The sequence below is a fragment of the Lepidochelys kempii genome, chromosome 8 (genome assembly GCF_965140285.1).
Source record: "Lepidochelys kempii isolate rLepKem1 chromosome 8, rLepKem1.hap1, whole genome shotgun sequence".
NCBI classification, from domain to species: domain Eukaryota; kingdom Metazoa; phylum Chordata; order Testudines; family Cheloniidae; genus Lepidochelys; species Lepidochelys kempii.
This window is the reverse complement of record NC_136387.1, coordinates 92,033,538-92,058,504: the sequence shown is the minus strand read 5'-3', so window position 1 is coordinate 92,058,504 and position 24,967 is coordinate 92,033,538. Positions and strand designations below refer to the sequence as shown.

General features: G+C 38.3%; 1 protein-coding gene across 4 annotated transcripts in view; it reads left to right on the top strand.

The window, feature by feature from the left end:
* Positions 1-420: 420 nt before the first annotated feature.
* Positions 421-24,967, top strand: part of NFIA (nuclear factor I A) — a 464,599-nt gene continuing 440,052 nt past the window's right edge. Inside the window, exon 1 of one of the 4 annotated variants that reach the window (XM_073357517.2) lies at positions 421-558. In XM_073357517.2, the coding sequence (XP_073213618.1) occupies positions 463-558 (96 nt within the window). In that variant the 5' untranslated portion in view covers positions 421-462. The remainder of the gene's footprint in view (positions 559-24,967) is intronic. The other 3 variants (XM_073357513.2, XM_073357518.2, XM_073357514.2) reach the window with 3 other exon arrangements.

Here is a 24,967-nt window from a genome sequence, read left to right as displayed (position 1 = left end):
CCAAACATTGCATGATAGTCTCTAAGCAGTTCCATCTGTCAAGCAGAAATTTTAGGCTAATAGCCTGTGGCGATCTCCCTCCGCAGTCCACTACCTGCCTTTGTCCTATTAAATCTCTTTATTCTTCTTAAAAAGAAGAGGGGGGGAGGAAAAACCTTGTAGACCAAAATTATGAGTGATGAAACCCTAATTCTGACCGCCTCTCTTTGATGTTGAGCAGTGGGTTCTTATTTTTTAAAAAAAAGAGGGGGGGAGAGAAGGGAGAGGACAGTGCTAGGAGCAGATGACTTTTCATCTCTACTTCACCTTGCCACTGGGTCTGTGAGAGATTGGTTCATTGTCAAGGAGATTTTTTTTTTTACCCATGATTCCATATGGTATGGACCGGGCTACATGTTGCCCAACATGCCAGTGCAAATGTTTTCTCAATTAGGTGTCTTATCTCCCGTGAGTTAGCATCAGATGAAGCTTGCTGACAGCATAATGGCAGGGAAAACCTCCGACGGCTCCATCAAATGGCAGCTCTGCTACGACATCTCGGCCAGAACTTGGTGGATGGTGAGTTGGCAGCAGGGCTGCTTTTTTTTTTTCCTCCCTTTTCTGCTTTCCCTCCCTCTTTGACAAAATGTCCCAGACCTCACATTTATCAAATTAACATTTGATTTTTTTCACACTCTTCCATGGAGCAGCCTCACTCTTGTCCCACTTGTATGCTTTCCTCTCTGTAACAAGAGACCGTTAATGTGAACTACAGTTTCCACAGGGAAGCTTATTCAATTCTCTTTTAAAAAGTACACGGAGAAGTAGTTTGAAAAAGCCTGGTGCAGAGTAACTTGTCTCAGGCAGCTCCCTCAGGCTCTCAGCTTTGTTTTACTTTTATCTGCTGCTTTTCAAATATGGCATGTATGTGTATGTGTATTTTTGCCATGCAATATTTTCTGTAGAGGGGAGGGGGGAAGTTCAATACATTACAGAACAACCTGATTACAGTAAAACTCTGGGATGGTACATTTATGACACAGTGTAAAATCATCACGTGTGAGAGAAGTGTGTTTTGCAAAGCGTTGACTTTCATCTGAGACCCCAATCTAACTTTTCCCTCCATTTGTTTACGTTAGAACAGGTTACCATTCTGTTATGATCCCGAGCTATGTGTTATAGATCCCACATAATCTGGCTCGAGCTGCGTTTGGGCACAATTAAAGTTTTAATAAAGTTCCAGTGAGCTCCGCAGAACGAGTTAACTAGCATGTCATGGTCAGTCGGGCCAGACAACCTTTGACATCTTGAATCTATAAGAGGTATAGTGAGTTAGGAGGATGCACAATAGCCCATTGTAGCAGAAGATGCAAGTCCTGTTGTGATGAAGAGAGTCCTCAAATCATTACTGCCCTCGTTAGCGTGTTGTCCGTTAGGGATTAATTCGTTAGCAGTGCATTTTTAGTTTTCTGTAATTATTATTCTTGAGGCAAGCGTGAATTCTTCCAGTGAGAGAAAAAGTTCGCTGCCAGGACAATGAATGTATTATCCGTTCCTAACTGGACCGTGAACCTCAGCTCATTTCACATAGATATCAGTTAAAAAAGGACTGGCGAGTGGAATTACAAAACAAGGCATGATCAGTTTCATTGTATGATACGCTGAAACAAGTAGGGGGGTTTCCCTCCCCCTCATCTCCCTGTACCACTTTTGATATCATTTGGAAAGTTTAAGACCTCTGAGGACTTGAAAGACTTTTAAAAGTGAGATACGGAAGGTTTTTATTCTGCTCCTTGGTGGTGGCCATTGTGTGTATCATGTGGCTTGTGTTTAAAGGTGTTCAGGCTTTTGTGGGGGTTGTTTTGTTTTTGTGTTTTTAGTGTTTTGTTTTAACGTTTAATTTCTTAGCCATCCATTAGAGGTTTACCAGTGCTTGCCGTGAAACATTACATGAAGCTTTTGGTTAATTATAATAGTGGAAGAATAACCACTTTACTTATACTACTGATTTTCCAATTAGACTTTCTGCCAGAGAAAATGGGAGGGAAAGGGGAGGAAAAAATGGAATGTTTGCATGTTCAGTAACTGTTGACTATTCATTTGATTTTTTTTTTTAAGCTTGTAAAACTCCAGTAAATAACCCTATTGATTCTCAGCTATCATTTTCGAAGCAAAGTTGTAAACGGCATATTTTAACTAGGCACTTGATGTCACACTGTAATTTAAGCTTATTCTAATTCACTTGTCTATTTTATTAGTGTTCCTGTTTTATTGTTTATCACCTTCTTTTATGACAGGGTGTCAGTGTTTATTTTTTCATAAGTATCTTCAAATTCAGTTAGACAACTATTATCTCCCTTTGGAAAGTATTCCTGGAAAGTTGCTTTTCATTCACAATTATTTCACAGATGTTTTACTGCTGTGAATATAATATGTAAAAATGCTCGAAACATTTAGTAATGCACTTGACTAAAAATAAACAGTTTTACAACCACACATGCTGTTGTTTAGATTAAACATTGCAGAAAATTCTTCTTAAATGTGAACAGGTCACACCATTTATTTTCTAAATGAACAAACAAGAAAAAAAACCCAAAGAACCCCATAAAACAGTCTGTTTAAAAAGAAGTTGGGCTACATGAAAGAGACTTTATTTTAACTGAAATGAATAATTCAAGAACTTGTACAATAGATATGTTAGTTACAAATAATTTTAAGATGAGATTTCAATTATTGATGGGAGAATAACAGTTTTAGTATACCATCTGAGTCTATAATGTCTAGTATAATCAAAAGTACAGATGTATTAGTTATTTTTACTCCAAAACCTCCTCAGAGTTGCTACAATTGTTTAATCAAAAGTAAGCTACAAAGCAGATTTTAATGTTCTAAAGGCAAATAAAGCTTTTAAAATTACCTCATGCATCTTCTGGCTGCACAACAATCTCTGCTGCATAGTGCTAAACTTCAGTTTGGGTACTGCCAGCATACAAAGAGATGAGTGAATACCCCTTCCATCCATACGGACTCAGCTGCCAGCACTGGGATATGCAATTTTGCTTTTTAATGAATTGAAAACAATTTGTGTATCAAATGAGTGAGTTTGTTTTCTTTCTGGAGCAGGTTCTGAACAAGATTTTAAGCCACAGTCATCTACTGTATTGAAGTATTATGACCAACTTTAAAGGTTCTGTGTCCTTATGATGAAAAGACCTGTTATAATGAAAGAAAATGCTTTATAAAAAGCTGCGTGTAGTAATCTGTCTCTCAACCTCACGCTCTTTCACTCCAGTCTACATTATGTTTATAGCTAGATAGCTGGAGATAATGGCGATTGGTTGATGGGATGATTAGTAAAAATGAATAGATTTTATCTTTGGGTAAAGCAGCCTGCATTTTTAAAAAGAAATGGAGGCTTTATCATATGGAGTTCTGATGCTGACATTATCTTCTGTCATAAATAAGGCTATATTAATGCATCTCTAATAAATGCACTTTTCTATACTGCGGCTAGTATGTTCTCTGTAGCCAGCACATGGACTGGCTAATGAAATGTATCTTTTGTCCTAGTAAAACAAAAAATGTAAAGTTTTTGTTTTAACCTGAGTTATAAATGCTTCAAAGTATTTAAGTAAGGTTTATAGCATGGGTATATTTTAAGAATAATTACATTTGTCACAGCAAATCTTTTGAAATCCGATCCACTTCTCTTATGCTTTAATCATGCAAATCCAGAAATAGATATTAGTTTAGCTTTACTGTGTTGTGACATCTCTGGTTGAAAACGTTCACAAAAGTTTACAGAATTTCTTTTGATTTCGCCCCTCCCCCCCCCTTTTCAAATCTCTTAAACAACATGCAATATATCAGAAGTTGGAAAAAATTGTGTAAATGAACATATTGGAAAAATGATAATGGAACTTTTTATTTAAATTTGATGCTGTCTGAAAGACACTACAAAATATTAATCAGACAAAAGTTCCACTGTTTTTGCAGTCTTGTTTGTAACAAATAGAAATTGCTGTACTTGTTTTATAAACATTTTGTTTTCAAAAACTCGCATATCCTAGCAAGTTGGTATGGTATGATGTTGGTGCATTTAATGAGGGAGCCACCTGTATAGTTCCTTTGTCTGTGATTTTTAAATGAACATATACCTAACTCTATATATGGGGAAAATTCTCATTTACAATATGTAACTATACTGTGTAAAGATACTGAGCCAAACTTACTCTCGGTTTACATCCGTGTAAATCTATAGTCACTGCATTGAAATGAATGGAGTGGCTCCAGATTTAGTCACCTGTGTGGCTGAGAGCAAAGTTTGACCCATTATCTATAATTTTATAGTCAAAATTGTATTAAAACACAAACCATTGTCCTCTTCCAAACTTCTCTAGAAAGATGCCTTATTAATAAATAAAAAGCCATTTCAGTGGAGCACATGTAAGACTTAACATGCAAACTATTGTCATTGTGACAGTTAAAATGGATCCTTCAACTCCAGTAATATTCCAAAATTAATTACAGGGTTTTTTATGTACAACTAAAAATAACGTATTTCAGTATCTCCTTTTATTTCTTTAGGTGCTACCATATTACAAATACAATTTTAAAAAACCCAATTCATGTAATGAACATGCTGGAATCATCTGAAAGTGGTCATTTTACTAACTTAAATGTTTTTAAAACATCAATTCTTTGCTCTGCATCTCTTGAAAATATTTTTCTTTCATGCCTTTACGCACAATTTTCTGTGCAAGTGATTAAAATTGTTCAGGTAATCTCTGCAGCAGCTAAAGCATAAAAATGGTCAAAATTAGTAGCAATTAGTAAATTAAGAATGCGTAAAATCCTCAATGTAAAGTATTACCACAGTGGGGAATGTAAACAGTAACATATTTAATGAGATGAAATAAAACATTTATTATCTGGAAACCCAATCATTCTTTAAAGATGAAAAAATATCTGTCCGCGTAAAAGCCTATAACTGCTTGTTATATGTGTTAAATGGATTCTAACTACCCTAACATGCTGTTGAGCTGTACTTGGCTTTCCTAATTTTAGCCTCCTGCAGAGAGTTTACTAAATAGCAAAAGATTTACATATATTAATACTTATCCTTGGCATGCCATTATGAAAATAACAAAATGGAAACAAAATAATATTGTATTAAAGATTTTCCTTACACAGTTTTGTAAAGTAATTTCTATGTAGTTGTAAACTCTTCAGCAGCTGCAGAAATATATTTAAAATACTATTTTTTTAAAAATGCCTGCCCCGTTAGTGTTTTCAGACGATTACCAACATGTAACTTATGCAATAATAATTTGCTTACATGCATACAATGCATCATTAGATATACTTCAGCTACTTGAAAGTCTCTTGGTTTTTTGTTATTCAACTGCTGTTTCTTTAATGTATATGAATTTGTCCTCCTTTATTTTCTGTTCTCTTTTTCCATCACCTGTCCTGAATATTGTCAGGAATGTTTCTAATTTAAAGCCAAAGGAGTTAGTGCCTGATTAGAAGACAGGAAATTGGAGGATTAAACTGTCTGGTTGAACTTCCTTTACTATCAGCACTCAGTAACTTACACTGGATGACAAACTCAGCAGAACAATTTCTACAATGTGTCATTACTTCTGTTTGTTTGAATTTTATTTTTTGTTAAAAAGCAGCAAAATGGGGGAAAGAGGCTGTTAGTGACACTAAGTCAATAGATCTGTGCAACATTGACATCCAGTAGTCTTAAAACATCATCAAGTCTGTATCAGTATCTTCATCCTTAGATCTGAGAGTTCATTCAATTTCTTAATGTTGATGTATGTAATATAGATGTATTAAATGAACTTTAGCATGTAAACAACCAAGCAGCAGATAATGAAATACTTTCCGGGAGGAAAGAATGACGTTATTTTGGTAAGAGGAGAATGCATCACATTAACCCTTATTCAACCCTTTCCCCCTCAGAAACATTCAGGTTCACTGTAACATAATGGTATAGCCAGGCAACATCCTAAGGGAGGGATAGTGAGAAAAGCCAATTTATCTGGAAGACTTAACTCTGATTCCTAGTACTACCAACTGCGCCAGGAATCTCAAGTGTGATGGTTTAGTTCATAGCTTGCCAGGTGAGAACACTTCACAGAGCCATTGATAACAGACAGGGATATGGAGAGGAAGCATTTCTTCTTAACTTTATAGGCAAACCCATCTGCTCCATTGACTTCAGTAGAATTACTCTAGAGATGATCATGGCCCTCTATTACCAAGTTTACTGTAATACATGAAAATAGCAAATAATAATGTAGCGGGGGGGAAAGGGGGTAGGATCTCTCTCTTGTGGAGGATATCTAATAGTAGCTCTAAACTTAATCTGTGATGGACTTTGCGCCTCTCTGTGCTACCACTGTCCACCATCCTTGTACACTAAATACTATATTAAACTGGGATCCCAAATGCCAGTGAAGATTAGAGCACGCAGCTGAGTGGGAGGAAATGGGCACTGTCTGGTAACGGTAGGTCTGCGACTGTGATCCTGCAGGGGCTTACTTACAAAGGCAGTGGGACTACTCATGTTTAAAATTAAGCATGTGTATAAATCTCTGCAGGATTAGAACTTTAGACTGAGAAACTAGAAGAGTTGCCAGGAATGGTTGGGAACCGCCGATGTACATGGTGCTTTTTGGCTGCTTCCGAGACGTGTGGGGTTGAGTCCTCCAGCCGGACACCATGATTGATACTGAGAACAGGTGAAAACAGAAGTGGAAGGAAAGTATATTTTTAAAAGGCTTAGTTGGTAAAGATGGATCTGTTTCAATAAGAATATGAAAGATTCTGAATCTCTCTCTAATGAAACAGAAAATACTATGAACTATCATTTAATTTGCATAGAGAGGAGAATGGAAAGTTTATTGGTGTAAGCACAGAACTGAGAGTAAGGGATCTATGAGGTTTAACTCTAATACTGAATGATTTCCACTGTGGCTGTCAGCAACTCACCTCATCTCTCTCCGTCAGTGTCCAGATCTGTATTTATTTATTTTCCTAATGGCACTTATTTATTTTTTAAGATGTGAGGATAAAAGTTTTGCAATTCACTTTAAAGATGAATAGTGCTAAATGTTCATAACTGCACAAGGTCCTTTAAAGCAGATAAAATATTCTAACTGTAAATCAGTGCCTCAGACTGGGGAAAACATGATTTAGTTCACTAATATCTTTGGCCAAAATCTTTACGAAGGTACAACTCCCTTTAGCTTTACTGGGAGTCTTGGTGGACTTTGCATCTATTAGCAATTACAAAGCTCATTTGAAAATTTAAGCTCTTCATATAGGCAAATGCATGCACAAACACTGAGGCCCTGATCCTGCTTCCATTGAAATCAATGGCAAAACTCCCCTTGACCTCATTGGTGAAGAATCAGTCCTACATAATAAATGAGGCCAACCAGATTGGGACCCCACAGTGCTAGGCACTGTACAGATGCCCCAAAGCTGTGAACAAAAATTTACCATAATAAAAGTCACAGATCTGATTTCCATTTACTAGATTACTGAAAAGTAATTGAGTGATATACGAATTCATAGAAGAGAGAAAACAGATATATTGGCTAATGGAGTGGAATTCAAACCATTTGTAACATATAAACATATATTTTCCAGAGGGCTGCCAAACACAAACTTAACAATACAGCTAGAGATTTGTTAGAGTGTGGTATAGTACAGATGCCACATGTTTTGCAGACTTTTACTACCAATAATTACAAAGTCTTTGCTTTCAAAGGAAAACATGCTGCCCTCGATCCACACAATCAGCCCATATTTATTTCAAAACTCAAGTAGAATTGCACACATGGATTAAGGCTGTCAGTCAGAGCTGGGTAAAAATTGAAGGCTGTATGTAGCTTCATTGACTATGGCTAAAACAGGACTACTCAAAATACATCAGGGCATAGTTTGCCATTGATCAGAGCACACTTCTTACTTAAATCAATGGGAGTTTGGTTCAAAAAGATTTATGGTAAGATTCAGCCCCTAGCAAAGTGCTTCCACAATTTATATCTGTGGTATGTAAAGTAGAAATTATTTTGCCCAGAAAGAGATGGAGAAAATGAGCCAAATTTTGCACTCAGGTACATTTCCAATTGAATTCAGAGGAATTCTGCCTTATTAACACAGTTGTAACTAAATGCAGTATGTGGCCTAAAATGTATGTGTAAAGCAAATGTGAAGCAAAGGTGTTATATTTTCAAGGTTAGTATAACCGTAAATTTGGCCTAAACTACCTGTATAACTCTGTAACAAGCATACCTTATATGTTTCTTTAAAATCGAAACAAAACAAAAAACCACACCCTAATTCTCCAAGGAATTCTCTTCAAACAAAAGTGCAGTGCCTAGAGCTAAGTACTCATGCTCAAACCCCTACAACAATGAGCATTGCCCAGCCTGCAGGGGCAACCCTGCAATAACAAGTTTGCATGCATATGCAGCAAGGAAAATGTTTTGGTAAGATACAGATTTGTTCAAGTATGCAACTGGTTATTGAGGACATCAATGCATTTTCACAATTATTTTCTCATTCTTAAATACTAATATTGGTTCCATATTAGTAAAAAGCACTGAGTTTAAAAGAGAAGTTTTTTCTGTTAATATTTTGCTTAAATATACTTTTGAAATATTTGCTTTAAATAAAGAACTCCAAGGCTGCAGCGCCACGGAGGGTCTGATACCACGGTGCAGGGAAGTTAACATAGATTTGGAGAAGGAAACAGTTCTTCTCTGACCGCTATGGAATGCCTCATTAGGCATACTGTGCTGCTCTATTCCCAGAAGCGGAGCTTCTTAGTGAGCCCAGATTGATCGCCATCTGACAAATGAAGTTGGGGAGGGGTGAACTCCACTAAAAAGTCCTTGTTCAGAACAGGCTCTTTCCCAGGTGACTGGAAGCCAGCCAGTCAAGAATTTTAAGAGCCATCACTCAGCATCCTGGTGTCCTAACCAGGTTCTAGCTGGGTTAATTATATCCTGCCTACCTGGACTGTCAACTGAATACAGTAGTCTTCTTCACTTCCTGACCCAAACTATTGTGTAGAGTTGCTGTTCCGTGTTAAGCAACTGCTGTGTTCCATCGTTGACGTAGCTGCATTTCCGTGGTGATCCTGCTACATCCAACAACTACCTCCCAGGGATGCTGTGAAAGCTTAATTTAAAATGTGTAAAGCACTTTGAGATACTCAAATGAAAGCTGCTATTGAAGACAAAATGATTTTTTTATTGTCTTCCCGTCATTGCTGGCTAGAAAGCTGAAAAACTCTTTGCTCGTTCATCTTGGCATCACTCAGCACTTTTAATTACCCCAAATCCTAAACCTTGTCTGAGGTAGTTTACTTCCAGACACTTTCACCAAGGGCTTTTTGAATAAATTATTTCTACATGTGCATACGTGCACACACTCTCATTTTGATAGCCGTGACTTACAGAATTTCAGATTCCAGTATGATAGAGAGAAATCACTATCACAGTGCAAGGGGCCAAATTCTGATGTCATTTTCATTGATGCACATCTGGAGCAACTCCGTTGACTTCAGAGTTACACTAGTTTAAATGAGAGTAGAAACTGGCCTTATGCACTTCCATAGTGCTTAGACTCTGAGGATCTCAGAGCATTTACAAATATTCATTAAGTCTCACATCACCCATGTGAGGAAGATCACCAGCAATGTACCTATTTTACCGAAGGGGAGTTAGTTAAACTGACTCGGCCAGGGTCACACACAGACCAATTGCAGAGGTAAGAAGAGAAACCGGGCTATCTGATTTCTGAAACCTTGCTTTGACCATTTGTTTACATGCTTACTCTTAGGAACAGAGAGCACATGCATGTGTGATGTACACACAGTTTGCCTATAGTAAATTTTACCAAAAGTTTTCCTTTATCTTTCTGTCTGAAAACATAGGTTTGAAAGGGGAAAAAATGAAGGAAGGGGTACTTAAGACAGAGGTTTAAAGATGGATGGATTACCAAGGTGTCTGAGCTACCGCAGTTGACAGCAGCAAGCTTTCAAAAGCAATATACAGATACAGCTAAATCAAAAATGACTTTTAACTTTTGCTGTTGCTAATAGGTGTTTGCAGCTCTTATAAATCAAGGTACACATGAGCATCACAAGAGGACTTTTTGCTTCCTCTCTCTTCTTTTCCTATCAATATTCTTAAAAAATTCCCATCTCCACAATGCCAGTCTCTAATGAGTAGAGAACCGGATGAGATGTATATGTAAGGCAGATTATCCTACATGTCCCTACTGCGGGATTCTGACACAATCCACATTCACCTCTGCTGCTGTTGGCTCACATGTACTACACACACCCAGTGGCACTGTGGAGGCCGTTCCCTATTGTGATTTGAAACTATCCCTTCAGCAACCATGGTAAGGTAAATTCATCATTTATAAAGGCAGAGTATGACTACTCACATTCTGCCATATGTGATCAAGACAATGATTGCTGTAGACTTCGAGCACACACAAGAAATTCCCTTATGTCCAAATCTGTATGAACAGTTCCCAAAGAATTTAATAGAGAATAACTTTTCTATGAGTATTTTTGACTATCTTATATAATTTAATAGAAAGTTCTATTTCTGCTCTTGGATTCTCTAGGGTGGTTTTAAAAACCTATAGAAAAGACCTCAGTCTTTAGTAAATCCCGTAGGATTTTATAGTAATTGCTATAGAATCCTACTACATTTCTGTAGATCCCTGTTGTTCTCATCCATATTCAATTCTATAGTGCTATTCCATGTGGAAATACGGGGATGTCCATTCTCCAGGTGACTAGCAAGGAAACAAAAGCGGTATAGTCGTAAATTAGTGGGGTTGCCCCATGGTGAAAACCTCAGACCTGTCTGCCAGTGAGAGGTGCTTATCCCTGCCATTGATTTCTGCTATAGAAGAACAAAGCTGAAGAAGACAAAGAAAATGGCCAATGAAAGCCCAGTGATTCAACGACTTTCCCTGGCAGGTAGAGAGAAAGGATTCGAGCTAGAGGCTCCCTTTTCTGTCATTGTGGTGACTGATGGTCAGGAGATCACACTTGCTGCACTTTGGTGATAGGGGGTGAGGATAAGGGCAACCTTTCATCTCTTACTCCACATTACTTCTAGGTCAACTTATTTTCTACTAAAAATCCAGGCCTCTAACAATCAGACTGCCAAGCTCCTTGGTCCTCCACCCTCTGGAGCACCACACAGTTGAATGACATTGGTTTACAGCAGGAGTTAACTTCTTGCTTCACACTCACACGTGAGGGTTTGAAAGGGCTTGAAATTGAAGATGAGGAGCTCACTGGTGTGAAGTCTCTATACTGGGGCCAATCCACAAATTGAAGCCAGGGAGCTCTTTTATTGACTGAGAAAAGAGAGGCCACTCACATAACTCTGTGGCTTTTCTCTGTTTGTCAGTCTGTCCATAATGAGAGAATTTTTGAACACCACATCTGATCCATTCCAGCATTTTCAGGGAGTGATATAAGCTTTGCTGGGCAGAGCCCTATTGCTTTTGGTGAAAATTAGAAAACTGGAAAAGCCTGATTTCAGCTGGAGCAAGTGAAAGGAAAATGTCTCCCATTAGATATACAGTTTGGCCTACATAAGAAAGAGTGTGCAATCTTCTAGTTATTTGTTTTATGGAATTCCCCGTGGTCTACCAGCCATTTTCCAGAAATTCAAGAATCAGCTCAGTTCACTGTAGGTGGCACAGCAGAAGTGGGACTGTATGAGAACCTTAAATGTGGACAGGATAAAGGATTTGGCGATAGGGTCAGGGAGGTCATATTGTGCAAAAACAGGCTGTGTGGAAGCAGGCATGGAGGTGGCAGTGGTAAGCATGTAGATGAAGGTAAGAATATGGGCAGAGTGGAGGCAATGAAGTTTGACCAGGAAGGGTAAGTGGGGAGGGGCAGAGCTATAGAGTCTTGAGCATGGTGACAGGAAGCTTAAATTTGAGGTAAACATCTGCTCGTGTGCCTTGGATTGAAACACCTGTCCAAGCGTGTGTTGGCCTGCCCGTGAAAAGCCCCTTAGTCCCAGTGAGTTTTGTGAATGTAAACTCTAACGTGTGTGTACGAGCAGGTATAAGACTGTCTAATGAGCATGAGCACATTTTAGAAAGATGAAGTTTGCATCTGCAAGTTGTAGGTGGTTGGGACACTAGCCTAGGACGTGGGGGTTCAATTCCCTGCTCCACCACAGATTTCCTGTATGACCGTGGGCAAGTCACATAGCCGTTCCATGCCTGAGTTCTCCATTTGTAAAATAGGGATAATAGCACTTCCCTACCTCACAGGGATGGTGTGAGGATTAAAATTTTAGATTGTGAAGTGCTTTGAGATATACCGATGAAAAGTGCTATATAAGAGTTAGGTTTTATTATGTGTGTGCGTTCTCACAAATGGCGACACAGTGTAATTCTATTGACTTCAGTGGAATTCCTCTAGATTTACCACTTTAACCTCTCCATGCCTCAGCTTCCCCATCTGAACAATAGGGATAATAAAACTTATCTTCGTGGGGGGTGTTTTAAGGCTTAATTAATGTTTGTGAAGGGCTTCTAGATCATCTGATGAAGGGTGCTATAAATGACACATTTTGTGTATGAGAGAGAATATACTTAATGTTTTCATACAATTACAGAAGTTAAACATGGAAAAGACCTAAATGGTTATGTAGTCTCAGTTTGTCTCATGATTGTCTCAGTTTTTACTGTGTATTTATTGCAGATTTTATTTTATTTGGCCTATAAGCCAAATGCTATAGGTTACTCATATAGCATATGCTTCTTTCACTCTTAGCACAAGTTAAAACAATATGAGTTGTTCACTGAATTATCATTCTCAAAAGTTACATGAAGATACTGTAGTAAAACTTGATTTAAAAAGCCTAAAATGATAGGCATGCTTACCACATGCCTCCAGACAAAAAATGCTTTGTGCATTTTTCTTTCTGCTCAGAATGTGTGTGTCACTATTCTAAATAAAACAGGACAGTTTTGTAAATTGATGGGATCGCTAGGCTTTCATTTAAAAAGAATAATTATTGGATTAATCTTTGACTTACGCTCATGAAGAAACAAATATGTACTTTAAAAAGATATTCAGTATATACTATACCTATTTACTTGTGTGTGTCTCTATATAAGATTGATATTAGAATAGTATTAGCAAAGTCTGTAATTATTAATCAATTCAGTTATTCATATATTGGCTGAAATGAATGGCTTTGCATGGCAGTCACTGTGCAATTTTATATTTTCATTGCATTGAATGAAGGTTTATTTATCCCATGAGCAATGTTGGAATTCATGACCAAGTTCAGTTTGTCCCAGTTGTTTTCTCCTCAACTATTATTTTATTCCGTAAGGCTCTCTTACTGTTGATACTTTAGAAGGGAAGTTGCACTCTACCTTTTGCATCAGAGTCTGTCGGCCTGCATATGCAGGATTTGCATCTGTGCAAGGTGCTTTCTCTGCTTGGTTTTAATTAGAAACCAGGTGGTAAAACCAGGGGAAAAGATTTGTAAAGATCTGAAAATGTCTGAAGTGAAATGGCTTGTATCACTGTATTAGTCATGAGGCAGAAGAGGAGGAATGTTGACATGATTCAAAAGTAACATTGTTGAGTCAATGAAGACGTGAGAAACACTTGCTAAACTAAATGAGCTCTGCAGTTTGGTGCACATTTATGTAATCCCATTCATTGATGCTTCAAACAATTTGTGGAAACAAAAATAGAAACAAACCCATTAAAAAAAAATGGTGTGAACTATTTATTTCTTATTTTTAAAAACTGCTGCAATTCAGCTGCCATATTTCATGCCTGACATGGGATAAGAAGTGAGCACAACATTTTTTCACAGTATAATTCTATGCATTTCCCCAGTTGGTGACAAGTGACCTTTGAACTTTTGGTTTTTGGGGTTGATCTAATAAGGGCCCCTCCTCCTTTATGCACAAATGTAGTTATGAAAAGGAGTTTTGATGCACTATACCTCCCCATAGCATCTACAGTGGCTGTTTTTAGATGATAACTGAGCACTTTTTCCTACCAAAGTATGGAATGAGGTGTACGTAAAATGGAAAATACTGTAGTTTGAGTGTCTCTTGCAGAATAAAATAAAATGAGTATAACCATACACTCATTTTGTAATACTATTTTGTGACTGATTTTTCTCAGTATTGGAGTTTGGGAAGGGTCTTTTTTTATAGTCACTTTTCGCTATGTTAGCTCCCTATATGCACCTCTGACATTTACTCATCTAGCCTGTTTCTTTACCTTTGTGCCATTATATTTGTTGCTGTCTTACTCAGTTAAGAAGTACAAGTAGCTGCAGTCCCAGACTGGATCATTACTCCAGATTTGAGGTTAATCAACTGCAAATTCTATTAGCTTCATACAGAGTGAAAATAAAGAACAGACTGTCTTGCATGTGAGCCAGAAGTCAGGTGCAGCACAATAAAGCTAGCCTTCAGGTATAGGTGTTTGTTTTTTTCCCCTTTCAAAGGAACTGTTAGAGTTCCCTCCCCACTCCGACACTCTAGGGTACAGATGTGGGGACCTACATGAAAGACCCCCTAAGCTTATTTCTACCAGCTATAGGTTAAAAACTTCCCCAAGGCACAAATCCTTCCCTGTCCTTGGACGAGTACTGAGTTAGACAAAGATTCAGGAAAAGGACCACTTGGAGTTCCTGTTTCCCCAAAATATTCCCCCAAGCCTCATCACCCCCTTTCCTGGGGAGGCTTGAGAATAATCTACCAACCAGATAGGTAAACAAGGTGAGTACAGACCAGACCCTTGGGTTTTTAGAACACTAAAAACCAATCGGAGTCTTAAAAAACAAAACTTTATTATAAAGAAAAAAAAGTAAAAGAAACACCTGTGTAAAATCAGGATGGAAGGTCATTTTACAGGGTAATAAGATTTAAAACATAGAGGATTCCCCTCTAGGCAAAACTTCAAAGTTACAAAAAACATAAATAAACCTCCCTCTTATCATAAAAAAAATTCACAAGCTAAAACAAAAGATACTCTAATGCATTTCCTTGCTATTACTTACTATTTTTTAAGTTTAGATGTATCATTCAGTAGGAGCTGGATTACTTGCTTGGTCTCTCTCTTTGTCTCCGGAGAGAACACACAAAACCCAAACCAAAAACCTTCCCCCACAGATTTGAAGTATCTTCTCCCCTTATTGGTCCTTTTGGTCAGGTGCCAACCAGGTTATCTGAGCATCTTAACCCTTTACAGTTAAAGGAGGGATTTTATGCTACCTTTAGCTGTATGTTTATAACAGGAACATTCCCAAAAGATAAGGGGATAAGGATCAAATGAAAAAAGGGTTTTCAGGGAAGCTTTGTAGAAGCCCAAATCTCTTAAACATATTTCCTTTTCCAGTGACCAATCTGAGTTCTTTCTAGCATTTTATCTCCGCCCCACTGACCCTGTTCTGAAAACTATGGAAAGCTGCTATTGAGGATTTTATTCACAGATGTGACATCCTCTATCCACTTGATTGTTCCAGTAACTTTCAATATTGCTTAAAGAAATATCAAAGTGCAGCTGTCTGTACTGTACTGTAAAGAAATGCAGCTTTTGTGACCGAAATCCTATTTATTCAGGCCCCAGTCCTGCAAACACTCATACAGTGCTTACTGTTACTCAAGTGAGTACTTCCACTGACTTCAATGAGGCTGCCCACACATGCAAAGTTAAGCACAAAAGTGCTTGCAGGATCCAGGCCTAAATACCTTTCTGCTGCTTTTATTTTCTTAGTGTCTAAATAGCACCTATTCTTTTTGCCATTAGTTGGTTTCTCATTAGTATATTGTCTTGAATAGCAGTTTATATTTTCGTGTTACCTTGGTTTGTTTTTGAACAATGGCCCTCTTATTTGCACATGTAGTAAAAGTTATTCATTCAAAAAAAACAAACAAACCACACACCTGTAGTTAAAGCTGCAGTTGTCTGAAAATGATGCATCTGACACCCCTAGTTTCTCAGTCACAGCTATTGAGACAAAATCTTTGCTATTAAAATTGAAAAAGGTATAAAAGTTTGATTAAAATTAATACATTTGATACATTGTATCATTGTACATTAATACATTAATACATATGCATTGTTTACTGGCCTCTTTCCTGCTGCAAATTGAGAAATTCACATTAAAATGACATTACTTAAATCATTTTGATGTGACCCTGATTTTTCTTCTCCCCCCCCAAATTTTATCTGTGTAATCAGTCTCTAGGTATACAATGAAACAAATATTTTTTGCTAGATAATCACTTGGGTCCCACTATAAAGGGTTAGGAAAAATATTGCCACCATTGAAACAAAAGATTAAATAATCCAGTCTCTGGGAACTATAAACTAACAATCGCGATCACAAATAGGCCCTTTCTAATTATAGTTTGTGGTGGAATGAAAGATGCAATTGTCTGGAAGTGATGAATATGGGATCCATGCTGGCTTAAAGGTCAAAGGTCATTTTATGCAAAGGTCCCTTTCTCTCTGGCACTGCTTCCTTTGTATAGCATAGTTTGGCAGCTATCTCTTTGCACTTCGGCTACCTGCCAATGCAGCTGGTACTGTGCAACTGTCTGGTACAGCCTACAAAGCATCACTCAGCAACCAGCAGCTCTGCATGGGGCCCCTTTTCTAGGATGACAAAGAAAGATGGGCTATGCATTCTGCCATCTCTGCCCATTAAAGGGACTCTTAAATTGCATTACTACAAGTTATTGTTAATTATGTAGTAGTCTCTGGATCTCTATGATCCTTTTAGGGGATGATAATCTTTGCTCTATGCGATCAGTAGAAGTATTCAAGGGGGGAAGATCTTTATTTGTGGGATAAAATGTAATGTAAGTACTAATGTAGTAAGTCACTCAGGCATAACCATATAACTGAAACCCTCATTTTGATTATCTGCCTCATAGGTTAGTAGCATATGCAACAAATAAATCAACTGAACCAAGCAGATCTCTGGTGAAGTCATATCCGTACAACTTCACAATTCATGTTATAGTTAGGGTTGAGAAAGCGTGTTTGTTGTCAACTGTTTATCCTGAGAGCTTTGTAAAACTGATTTTCATAATGTGCTGTGAGCTGAAACTGAGATTTAACAAAATGAAGCTGCTAGTTAGGACTTGGTTTCATTCTGCTTTCGCGTAACAAAAAATAAAAAACTTAAAAATGAAGTTTAGAAGCCATTTAGAGTGTAACCAGTGTTCCCTTGTGGGGTTTTGAAAAGAAAATGGCAGCATTACACGTGGAATTCTATATACTTTTTTCTCATGGTTCATTTTGTTTCCCTGTATCGTTTCTTCAACAAACATCTTTATTGTGACCAGTTGCAAGGAAAATCTTGGTCTCCCTCAGTGTTTGACTTCTGTTTGTTTTCCCTGTAAATATCTGGAGTGTGTTATCTAGTTCAGCCGTGGGACAAAAAATATGACTCCTGTGTCGGGGGTCAAGTCAACAGGCCTGATTCTGATGGATATTTTCCAACCATTGTGATTCCAGTGACTACAGCTGAGTTATTCCAGATATTTACTGGTGCAAGAAAGATCACAATCAGTCATAATGAGATGTACAGATGATTTAGCACATAGATCCTAGTCATTTTAACTCAGTTGGTGTTAACTGGCATAGCTCCTTTGAAGTCCCTGGAGCCACACTGATGTTCACCAACTGAATTTCTAGCCCCCGCTTTTTCCAAAGTCTAAAAAAAAAAGTATCCTGGAAAAGAAAATACATGGAATTTGCTTGTTTACGACTTTTTTTTCTGCTCTCTCTCTGCACTATTTATGATCTTTCACAAGCCTCCTGTATAGCTGGCAAGTTTCCTGAGTTGTGCACCAGATTCTAGAATGGGAAACAACACCAGCTTTACATAACACCATTGCAAGAGTTACAGCCTGTAGAACCACTCTTATTTCCTCTTTTGTTCAAATTACACGAAAATCCGAGAGATGTGGCATACAATAGGAGGAGAGGAGAACCGCTTGTCTTCAGTTTCTACAGTTCCTCCTTGTGTCTAATATTCCATTTCTTGCATTGTTCCAATATCAGTTATTTGAAATAGTTATATATAATTTAACATTATACAAAAGTATTGTCATATCAAACATAGTGAAATGGATTCCAAAAACACCATCTGGTATTTGGGAATGCACTGTGAGTTGGGAACGTGAGAAGAGATATTCTTTGCCACTTTGCTTGGGACCCAGCCATTAGCAGTGTAATTGCCAAGAAAAGGTGACAGGCTTCAGGCTTAATGCAAGTGAGGGGTTTTTTTTTTCCCCCTTCTCCCTCCTATTAACTCTATGAATCCTAAAGTAGATGCAAAAGGCCCTCTAACGGCGTCACAATTTTGAAAAACAATAAGCTTCCTTAAATTAAAAGGCGGAGGGGGGAAGAAAACAACTATTGGGTTTTTGTAAGAAGAGTAGAATTAGTGAAAGCAAAATAAGCTTTTTAGGAGGAGGAAAGAAATCGAGACATTTATGCTTCAAAGCTGTGGCGCACTGTAAAGAATTTTTCTCATAAGAAGTAGATTTGCAATGATTAGAGTTTTCCACGCTTTATCCAAAAGCTCATTTCAAAGCCATCATCACTTTCTTCTAATCCACCCAAAATTGCAAAACCCGTATTGTGAAGGTCATTTGTGGCCATTCTGTTTTATTTCATGTAGTATCTAGTCTTCCTCTGTCTCTCGCATTCTTCCTCTTGTTCCCCACCCAGTTTAGTGGAGGAGACAGGAAGGAAAAAAGTTGATAAACCTTTGTAAATTCTCAGATTGCTTGCTGAGGCCATATTCTGGCATGTAACCCTCAAAGGGATGTGTAAAGTCCAGTTTTTATGATTTCTCACTGATATCCTGGGACAGATCCTTGGCAAGTGTAAAGCCAACGAATTAGACTGATTTTTCCCAACTGAGGATCTGACAGTGTGAGACCAGATCAATCATAACAGGTGTAGGGGACAGGGAAGGAAAGGTGATATTTGCATATGGATCGAAGTCTGTATCATATCTGTAAGCAGGCAACAAAACTTTGTAGCAGAGGATGAAAATAAGAGAACAGCAAAAGGAATGTAGGAATCTTTCTCTGTCTTTGTTCCCTTTAACTTGTGAAATACTGCTTTATATCAGTCCTGAACTTAAAAAAAAAGAAAAAAAGCCACACTGATTTGTTTCAGTATGTCACAAACTGTGATGCTACAATAAGTCTGCTATTAAATTACACAAAATAAAATGATTTCTGGTGGGTGTATCTAATGTTTGCCAGATTAGACGGAGTGAAAGTTAACCCTCTTAGTCCAGCTCTTGTTTTTAAATATTTGTCTTTAACAGACATTTGTGTGTGCCGTGAAGGGGCACAGAAAAGTCCTTTGCTATCTGTCAATGTACATACACGTGCAAAGTTCTTACAGTCTCAGTACCAGAATCAGGTAAAATGTTAGTCACTGTAAGTTATTTTCAATTACATTTAAACAAGTTTGTTAGTTTGAGAAAATGCCAGGCAGTCCTTGTGATTTTTTTTTTAATTAAATTATACTGCAAACATGATACACCTCCCGGTCTAAAACTTTCTGCATGTAATGCAGACTTTCAGTGAGGAGTGTGAAAATTCAGTGTAAAGGAGGTGGCGGCAGTTCAGCATACACCAAATAGCTTGGGGGGAAGGAGCATGGGGCTGTGAGCCCAGACTTCCCATGCCTCCCACTGACCTGCCTTCATAAAACTTTGCCCTTTTGCAGTGCACTTTACAAACATTACTGAATTAGGTCTCACCACACGCTGAGAGGTGTGCAAACAAGCCAGACTTTTCACGTAGGGCCTGATCCAAAGCCTGTCAAAGTCAATGGGAGTCCCTCTTGACTTAAATGGGCTTTGAATCAGGTCCTAATTTTCCCAAGCCCTACTCCACTTTTGATACCATGTTCTCTTGAATGCACTGAAGTTATCACAATGAGGACTAGGATTCTTGTGATGGGGTTTGTTTAGCTAGTGAGTCAGAGTCAGGTGTATTTGGCATTTAAAACCCTACTAACTAATAACCCAACGTTGTACAACCTGGCAACTAAGAAGGAGGATATGTATCTGGCTCATGCTAAAAATAAGGCATTACTTTTCTCAGCAGAAATCACTTTTAGTTTAATAATAATAATTTTTCCTTATCTGTAATAGTTAATTTTAAAACCATATAAGAGTAAGTCTGTCAACACAGAAATTTAATGAAGTTTAGACAGGGGGTAAATTGGGTCATGATTACTGAGCCCAATCCCCAGGAAACTGAGTTTGAATTTTATCACTTAGGTTTTTCTTGATAATAAGCCAAACAGAAATACTGAGCTGCTCTGAATCTGGTTCAGCTTCTGATACGCAAAGAAGCTTTGCTTTCCACACCCAGTTCTGCTTGCAGCATTGCTGTGAGGTAAGTATTATATGGATTCTACAGATGCAGAAACCAAGGTCATACAGGTTTCAGAGGGGTAGTCTATATCAGTAAAAACCAGGAGGAGTCCTTGTGGCACCTTCATCAGTGGGTTATATCCCACGAAAGCTTATGCACAAATAAGTGTGTTAGTCTCTAAGGTACCACAAGGACTCCTCGTTGTTTTTAAGGTCATAGAGTCAATTTAGTGGCAGAGCCATGAACAGAATGCAAGAGACCTGACTCCCAGTCCCCTGCTCTAATCAAACCCCACTGAAAAAAAATCTTTTCCAAATCCAATATTTAGAAAGACACATTCTTATATGGCAAAAAGAAAGGGAGTACTTGTGGCACCTTAGAGACTAACAAATTTATTTGAGCATAAGCTTTCGTGAGCTACAGCTCACTTCATCGGATGCATTCAGTGGAAAATACAGTGGGAGATTTTATATACACAGAGTACATGAAACAATGGGTGTTACCATACACACTGTAACAAGAGTGATCAGGTAAGGTGAGCTATTACCAGCAGGAGAACTCTATATAAGAGCTAGGGAATATTAATAATAATAAAATACAATACTTATATTACAGTCCTGCCTATAACAGAAATAGCACTGGGTATCTAACTGTTTCTTTGTTTTTCTTCTTATCAAGGAATAAACTTAGGTCTCCAATGTTAAAAAATAAATAAATCAACAACAAACTGTCCAGAGGTGTATCAGTAAATTAATATTACTAGAGATGTTTAGAGTCACTGCAGAGCAACCAGAATGTACATGAAATAATAAATGCTGTATGAATAACAGTAATAGTACTTCTACACAACACAATTATCCCTCCCTCCCCAATACACAGGGAGGAATGTAGTAAAACATTCAGTAGTTTAGAGGTGTCAAAATAGTTTGCAGAAGCTAATTTACTCTTTGCATTTAGCCCCTTTTTCTGCCTCCGAGCATTTTCTTGAATTTGTTTGTTTGAAATTGCTGGAATTGTGTGTGTGTGTAGATTGGGAGTTGGGGGCGTTTTTTACTCGGTGAATTGAACGTGAACACTTAAACACAAGTGGTCAAAACCAAACCTGTGCTGGTTAGTTGGGAATAGTCATGTCACATGGAATTTTTTCTGTTCCATCATTGAATGAACATACCTCATATAGGTCCTGATCCAGCAAAAACTTACAGTAGGTAACATTAAAGTACTCAGGTGAGTACTCCCATTAAAGCCAATGGGGCTTCTGATACTGCGTAAGGCTAAATGTGTGCCTAAGATTTTGCAGGATTGGGGCCATAACTGAGAGGAGAGCTTGAAGAAGCCTCTAGGCTTTTGAATGTCTCAGGGAGAAGTAGTGAGAGGAGTATTAAGGGAATTTTAACCTTTTTTGGGAAATATAACCCTTGCCCAAGGAATCACTCCTGGAGTCAACAGGCTACTGTCACATTAGTTGGCTGGGTGCATGCTTTTAAATTTAAATCTTTCCCCGGCACGGCCCTGTTCTTGAAGGTTGTGGTCAGATCGTTGTTTGACTCATGTAATTGCCTGCGTGCCAGGGCTCTGGCAAGGGGCTTGGAAGGAACATTTCCCCTCCCCGACCCCCCCTTGCTGTGCATTCGTGGAACTCAAATTTGGTAATTAGAGTTGTGGTGGAAAGCTGTCATAAAAGAAGCAGGGGCGTATCAAAAGAGAGAATTCATTTTCAAATCTGAGCGAATGCTTTCGTTGTGATACTCAGCTAGTTCTAGTAGCTGGCCTCTTTCATGCTAAAAAGAGCCTGCCACACAATGAAACTTAGAAGTGTTAGATTTTCCTGTTAAATAACTGTCTTCTTTGTCTTAGACGCCATATACTTTCCCTTCCTGGTGTGTATGTCTACCGTTTGGTTTGGTTTTCCTGTGATATAATGAGGGATTGTAAAAGTACAGTCACAAGTAGTTTTGAATTAAAAATATTAAAAACATTATTACCTGCCCTACCCCCATGCCATACCTCTCTTCCTTTTTCCTCCTGTTTTGATGGCAGTCAGATAATGCAGATGCCAAGCAGTAGAAGATATTTTTAAGCAGTAGCATCTGGCTTCTTGGCAGACTCCACAGGCAGTTGGGTTGGTTGTTTTGGAGTTGCCTCTGGGTCTGTCACATGTTTTGGCATCTGATTAATTGTCTGGGCCGCCTTGTCTTGTTGGACATAATTTTTCTTTGACTCACCTCTGATTCTGAATTGTCTTTATTTTCCTTTGCCAGTGAACAACAACTTTAGCAGATCCTGGATTTGTTTATATAAAAATATTCTTATTTACTCCATTCCTAGTGTATGACTCAGAAATCTCGTAACTGCCCAAATCTCACCACCAAAGGCAGACTGGATCGCTGAGAATGCTGCTTACTTGGTATTCAGGTCTTTGTCTGATAATGAACATTGTCCTGCCCAGATACTTTTCTGAGACATAAACTGTTCCAAGGGGGGGGGGGGTAACTTTCCTGTACATTTCCAAGGAGAGGCATCTCAAAAACAAATAGAACCAATAAGACAATTTCTCCTGGTAGATCCTGTGTGTGCGTGCGCTACTTTTTTTTAATTTTTATTTTTGTGTTTTGCTTTCAAAGATTCACGTTGAGGAATTCCCGCAATGTCTGGAAAAAAATGCGGCTTGAATTATTAGCCCTACTACAGCACATGCACCATAAAACTATAACTGGCAATGGCAGAAATGCTACGTATCTGTGGTGTTTGTTTCACTGTCTGATTTCTTAGCATGGTGGATCTTGGACTTGGAAGCCAGTCATGCCTTCAAACAAAACTGCCTGCCTCCCTTCCCACCCCGCCCCCAGATGATTCGTTGAGGAGGTTTTCTTAGCATGACCTGCTGCAGCCAGCCAAGCTAACCCAGAATTTTTACGACTGTCAGGACACTGAGGCTGACAGAAACAGGTGGGCTCACAGCAGGGAACAGAAGCAAAAGCCCAGCACAAGTTATGATTTTTTTTTTAGGTGGCCAAACTAAATCTAATTAAACCAAAGCATGTTTAAATAAGCTTCATTTAATGTGCACTTCATATAGCTTCCCTATTAATAGCTCCTTTTTTATTAGTGCTGTCATTTCTTTGACTCCTGGGAGCTCAGTGAATTATCTGTTGGGGGGATTTGGGGGGCAGGGGTATTTATGTGTCTAAAATCTTGTTATGGAGCTGTACTGTGAGCCAGCCCTTGCTGTGCTCAGCATCATGGAGATATAAGTCTGTGCTCTCAAATTAAAAGGAAACCATGCTCTGTGAAGAAATAAATTGCTATTACTTTGAATGTAACCTGGCTTAACGTAGATTTTAACACTCTGTTGTAACAAAAATCCCTTTGTGGTGGGGTTTTTTTTCCTTTCTCTTATTTAGATCAGGGAGAAAGTGGAGAAAATTCATAGTATGCCTTTTTTAAAATAGCTCCCAAATGTCCATGAAAATAAACACGTCCATTGACTTATTGTTGAAGTACATATTTAGGAACCTCCATGTATAATGTCACTGTAAATATCTGGGATGTCAGAGACCAGCAAAGTGGTGGTGCTATGGAATGAAGCTCTCTATGTATCCACAAGGCAGGGTAATAAAAGCAGCTGGGATACACATTTGTTCCTACAGACTTCCAGTGCCCTCAATCTGGACATGGAACATCACTGGGAGGTAATTTCATAGTCCGCTTCTGAGCCAGGTGGAGTCTGCCACGACTGCGACGTCTGATTGTAGGAAATTAAAAATGGAAAGGGAAATCTCAATTTTCAGGGTTTTTAAAGGTAAATTTCTAGCCATACATCTTGCAAAAATCCTTGAAAATGTAAATTGATCACTAAAGATGAAAGGAACAAGCATCTGACACACACACACTTTTATTTACATAAAATGAATCAGATTGGAAAGGCAGTGTTGCCAACTCTCGCAATTTTATAGTGAGTCCCATGATACTTGATGTTTTACTTAAAGCCCCTGATGTTGGAGACGTGACTGTGAGAATTTCAGATTTTATGTTTTTAAAGTAAGTTTATAACCCTTACGGTTGCAGAGAAAAGCCTGAAAAATGTGGCCTGAGTGTACCCTAAGGGCTCAAAAACCAGATGGCAGAGAAAGAGAATCCAAATTTTATTTTTAAAAACTCATGATTATTAGGCCAGCCTCATGTTTTTTAGGGGGTCTGGCTCACGTTTTTTGGAACACGTGGAGTTGACAACACTGAAGAATCATCTAGCTCATCTCTCCCCGTCCTCCACAAACAGGAGTCTGATCTGTTTGAAATAGAGTGGGGTTGTAGCAAAAAATCACTTCACAAGCCTGCCCCCAAAATGCTACGGCTCCTGAGAAATTCAGTCATTTCCCTGTTAGATTTCTCAGTGAGAAGAGACCACAGTTCCGAGTGAGCTTTGCTGGATTCTGTGAGGCAGATTTGTGATATGAAAACATTGTAAGGGTGCTTTCACTATTGTTTAGAGTAACCAGATATCCCA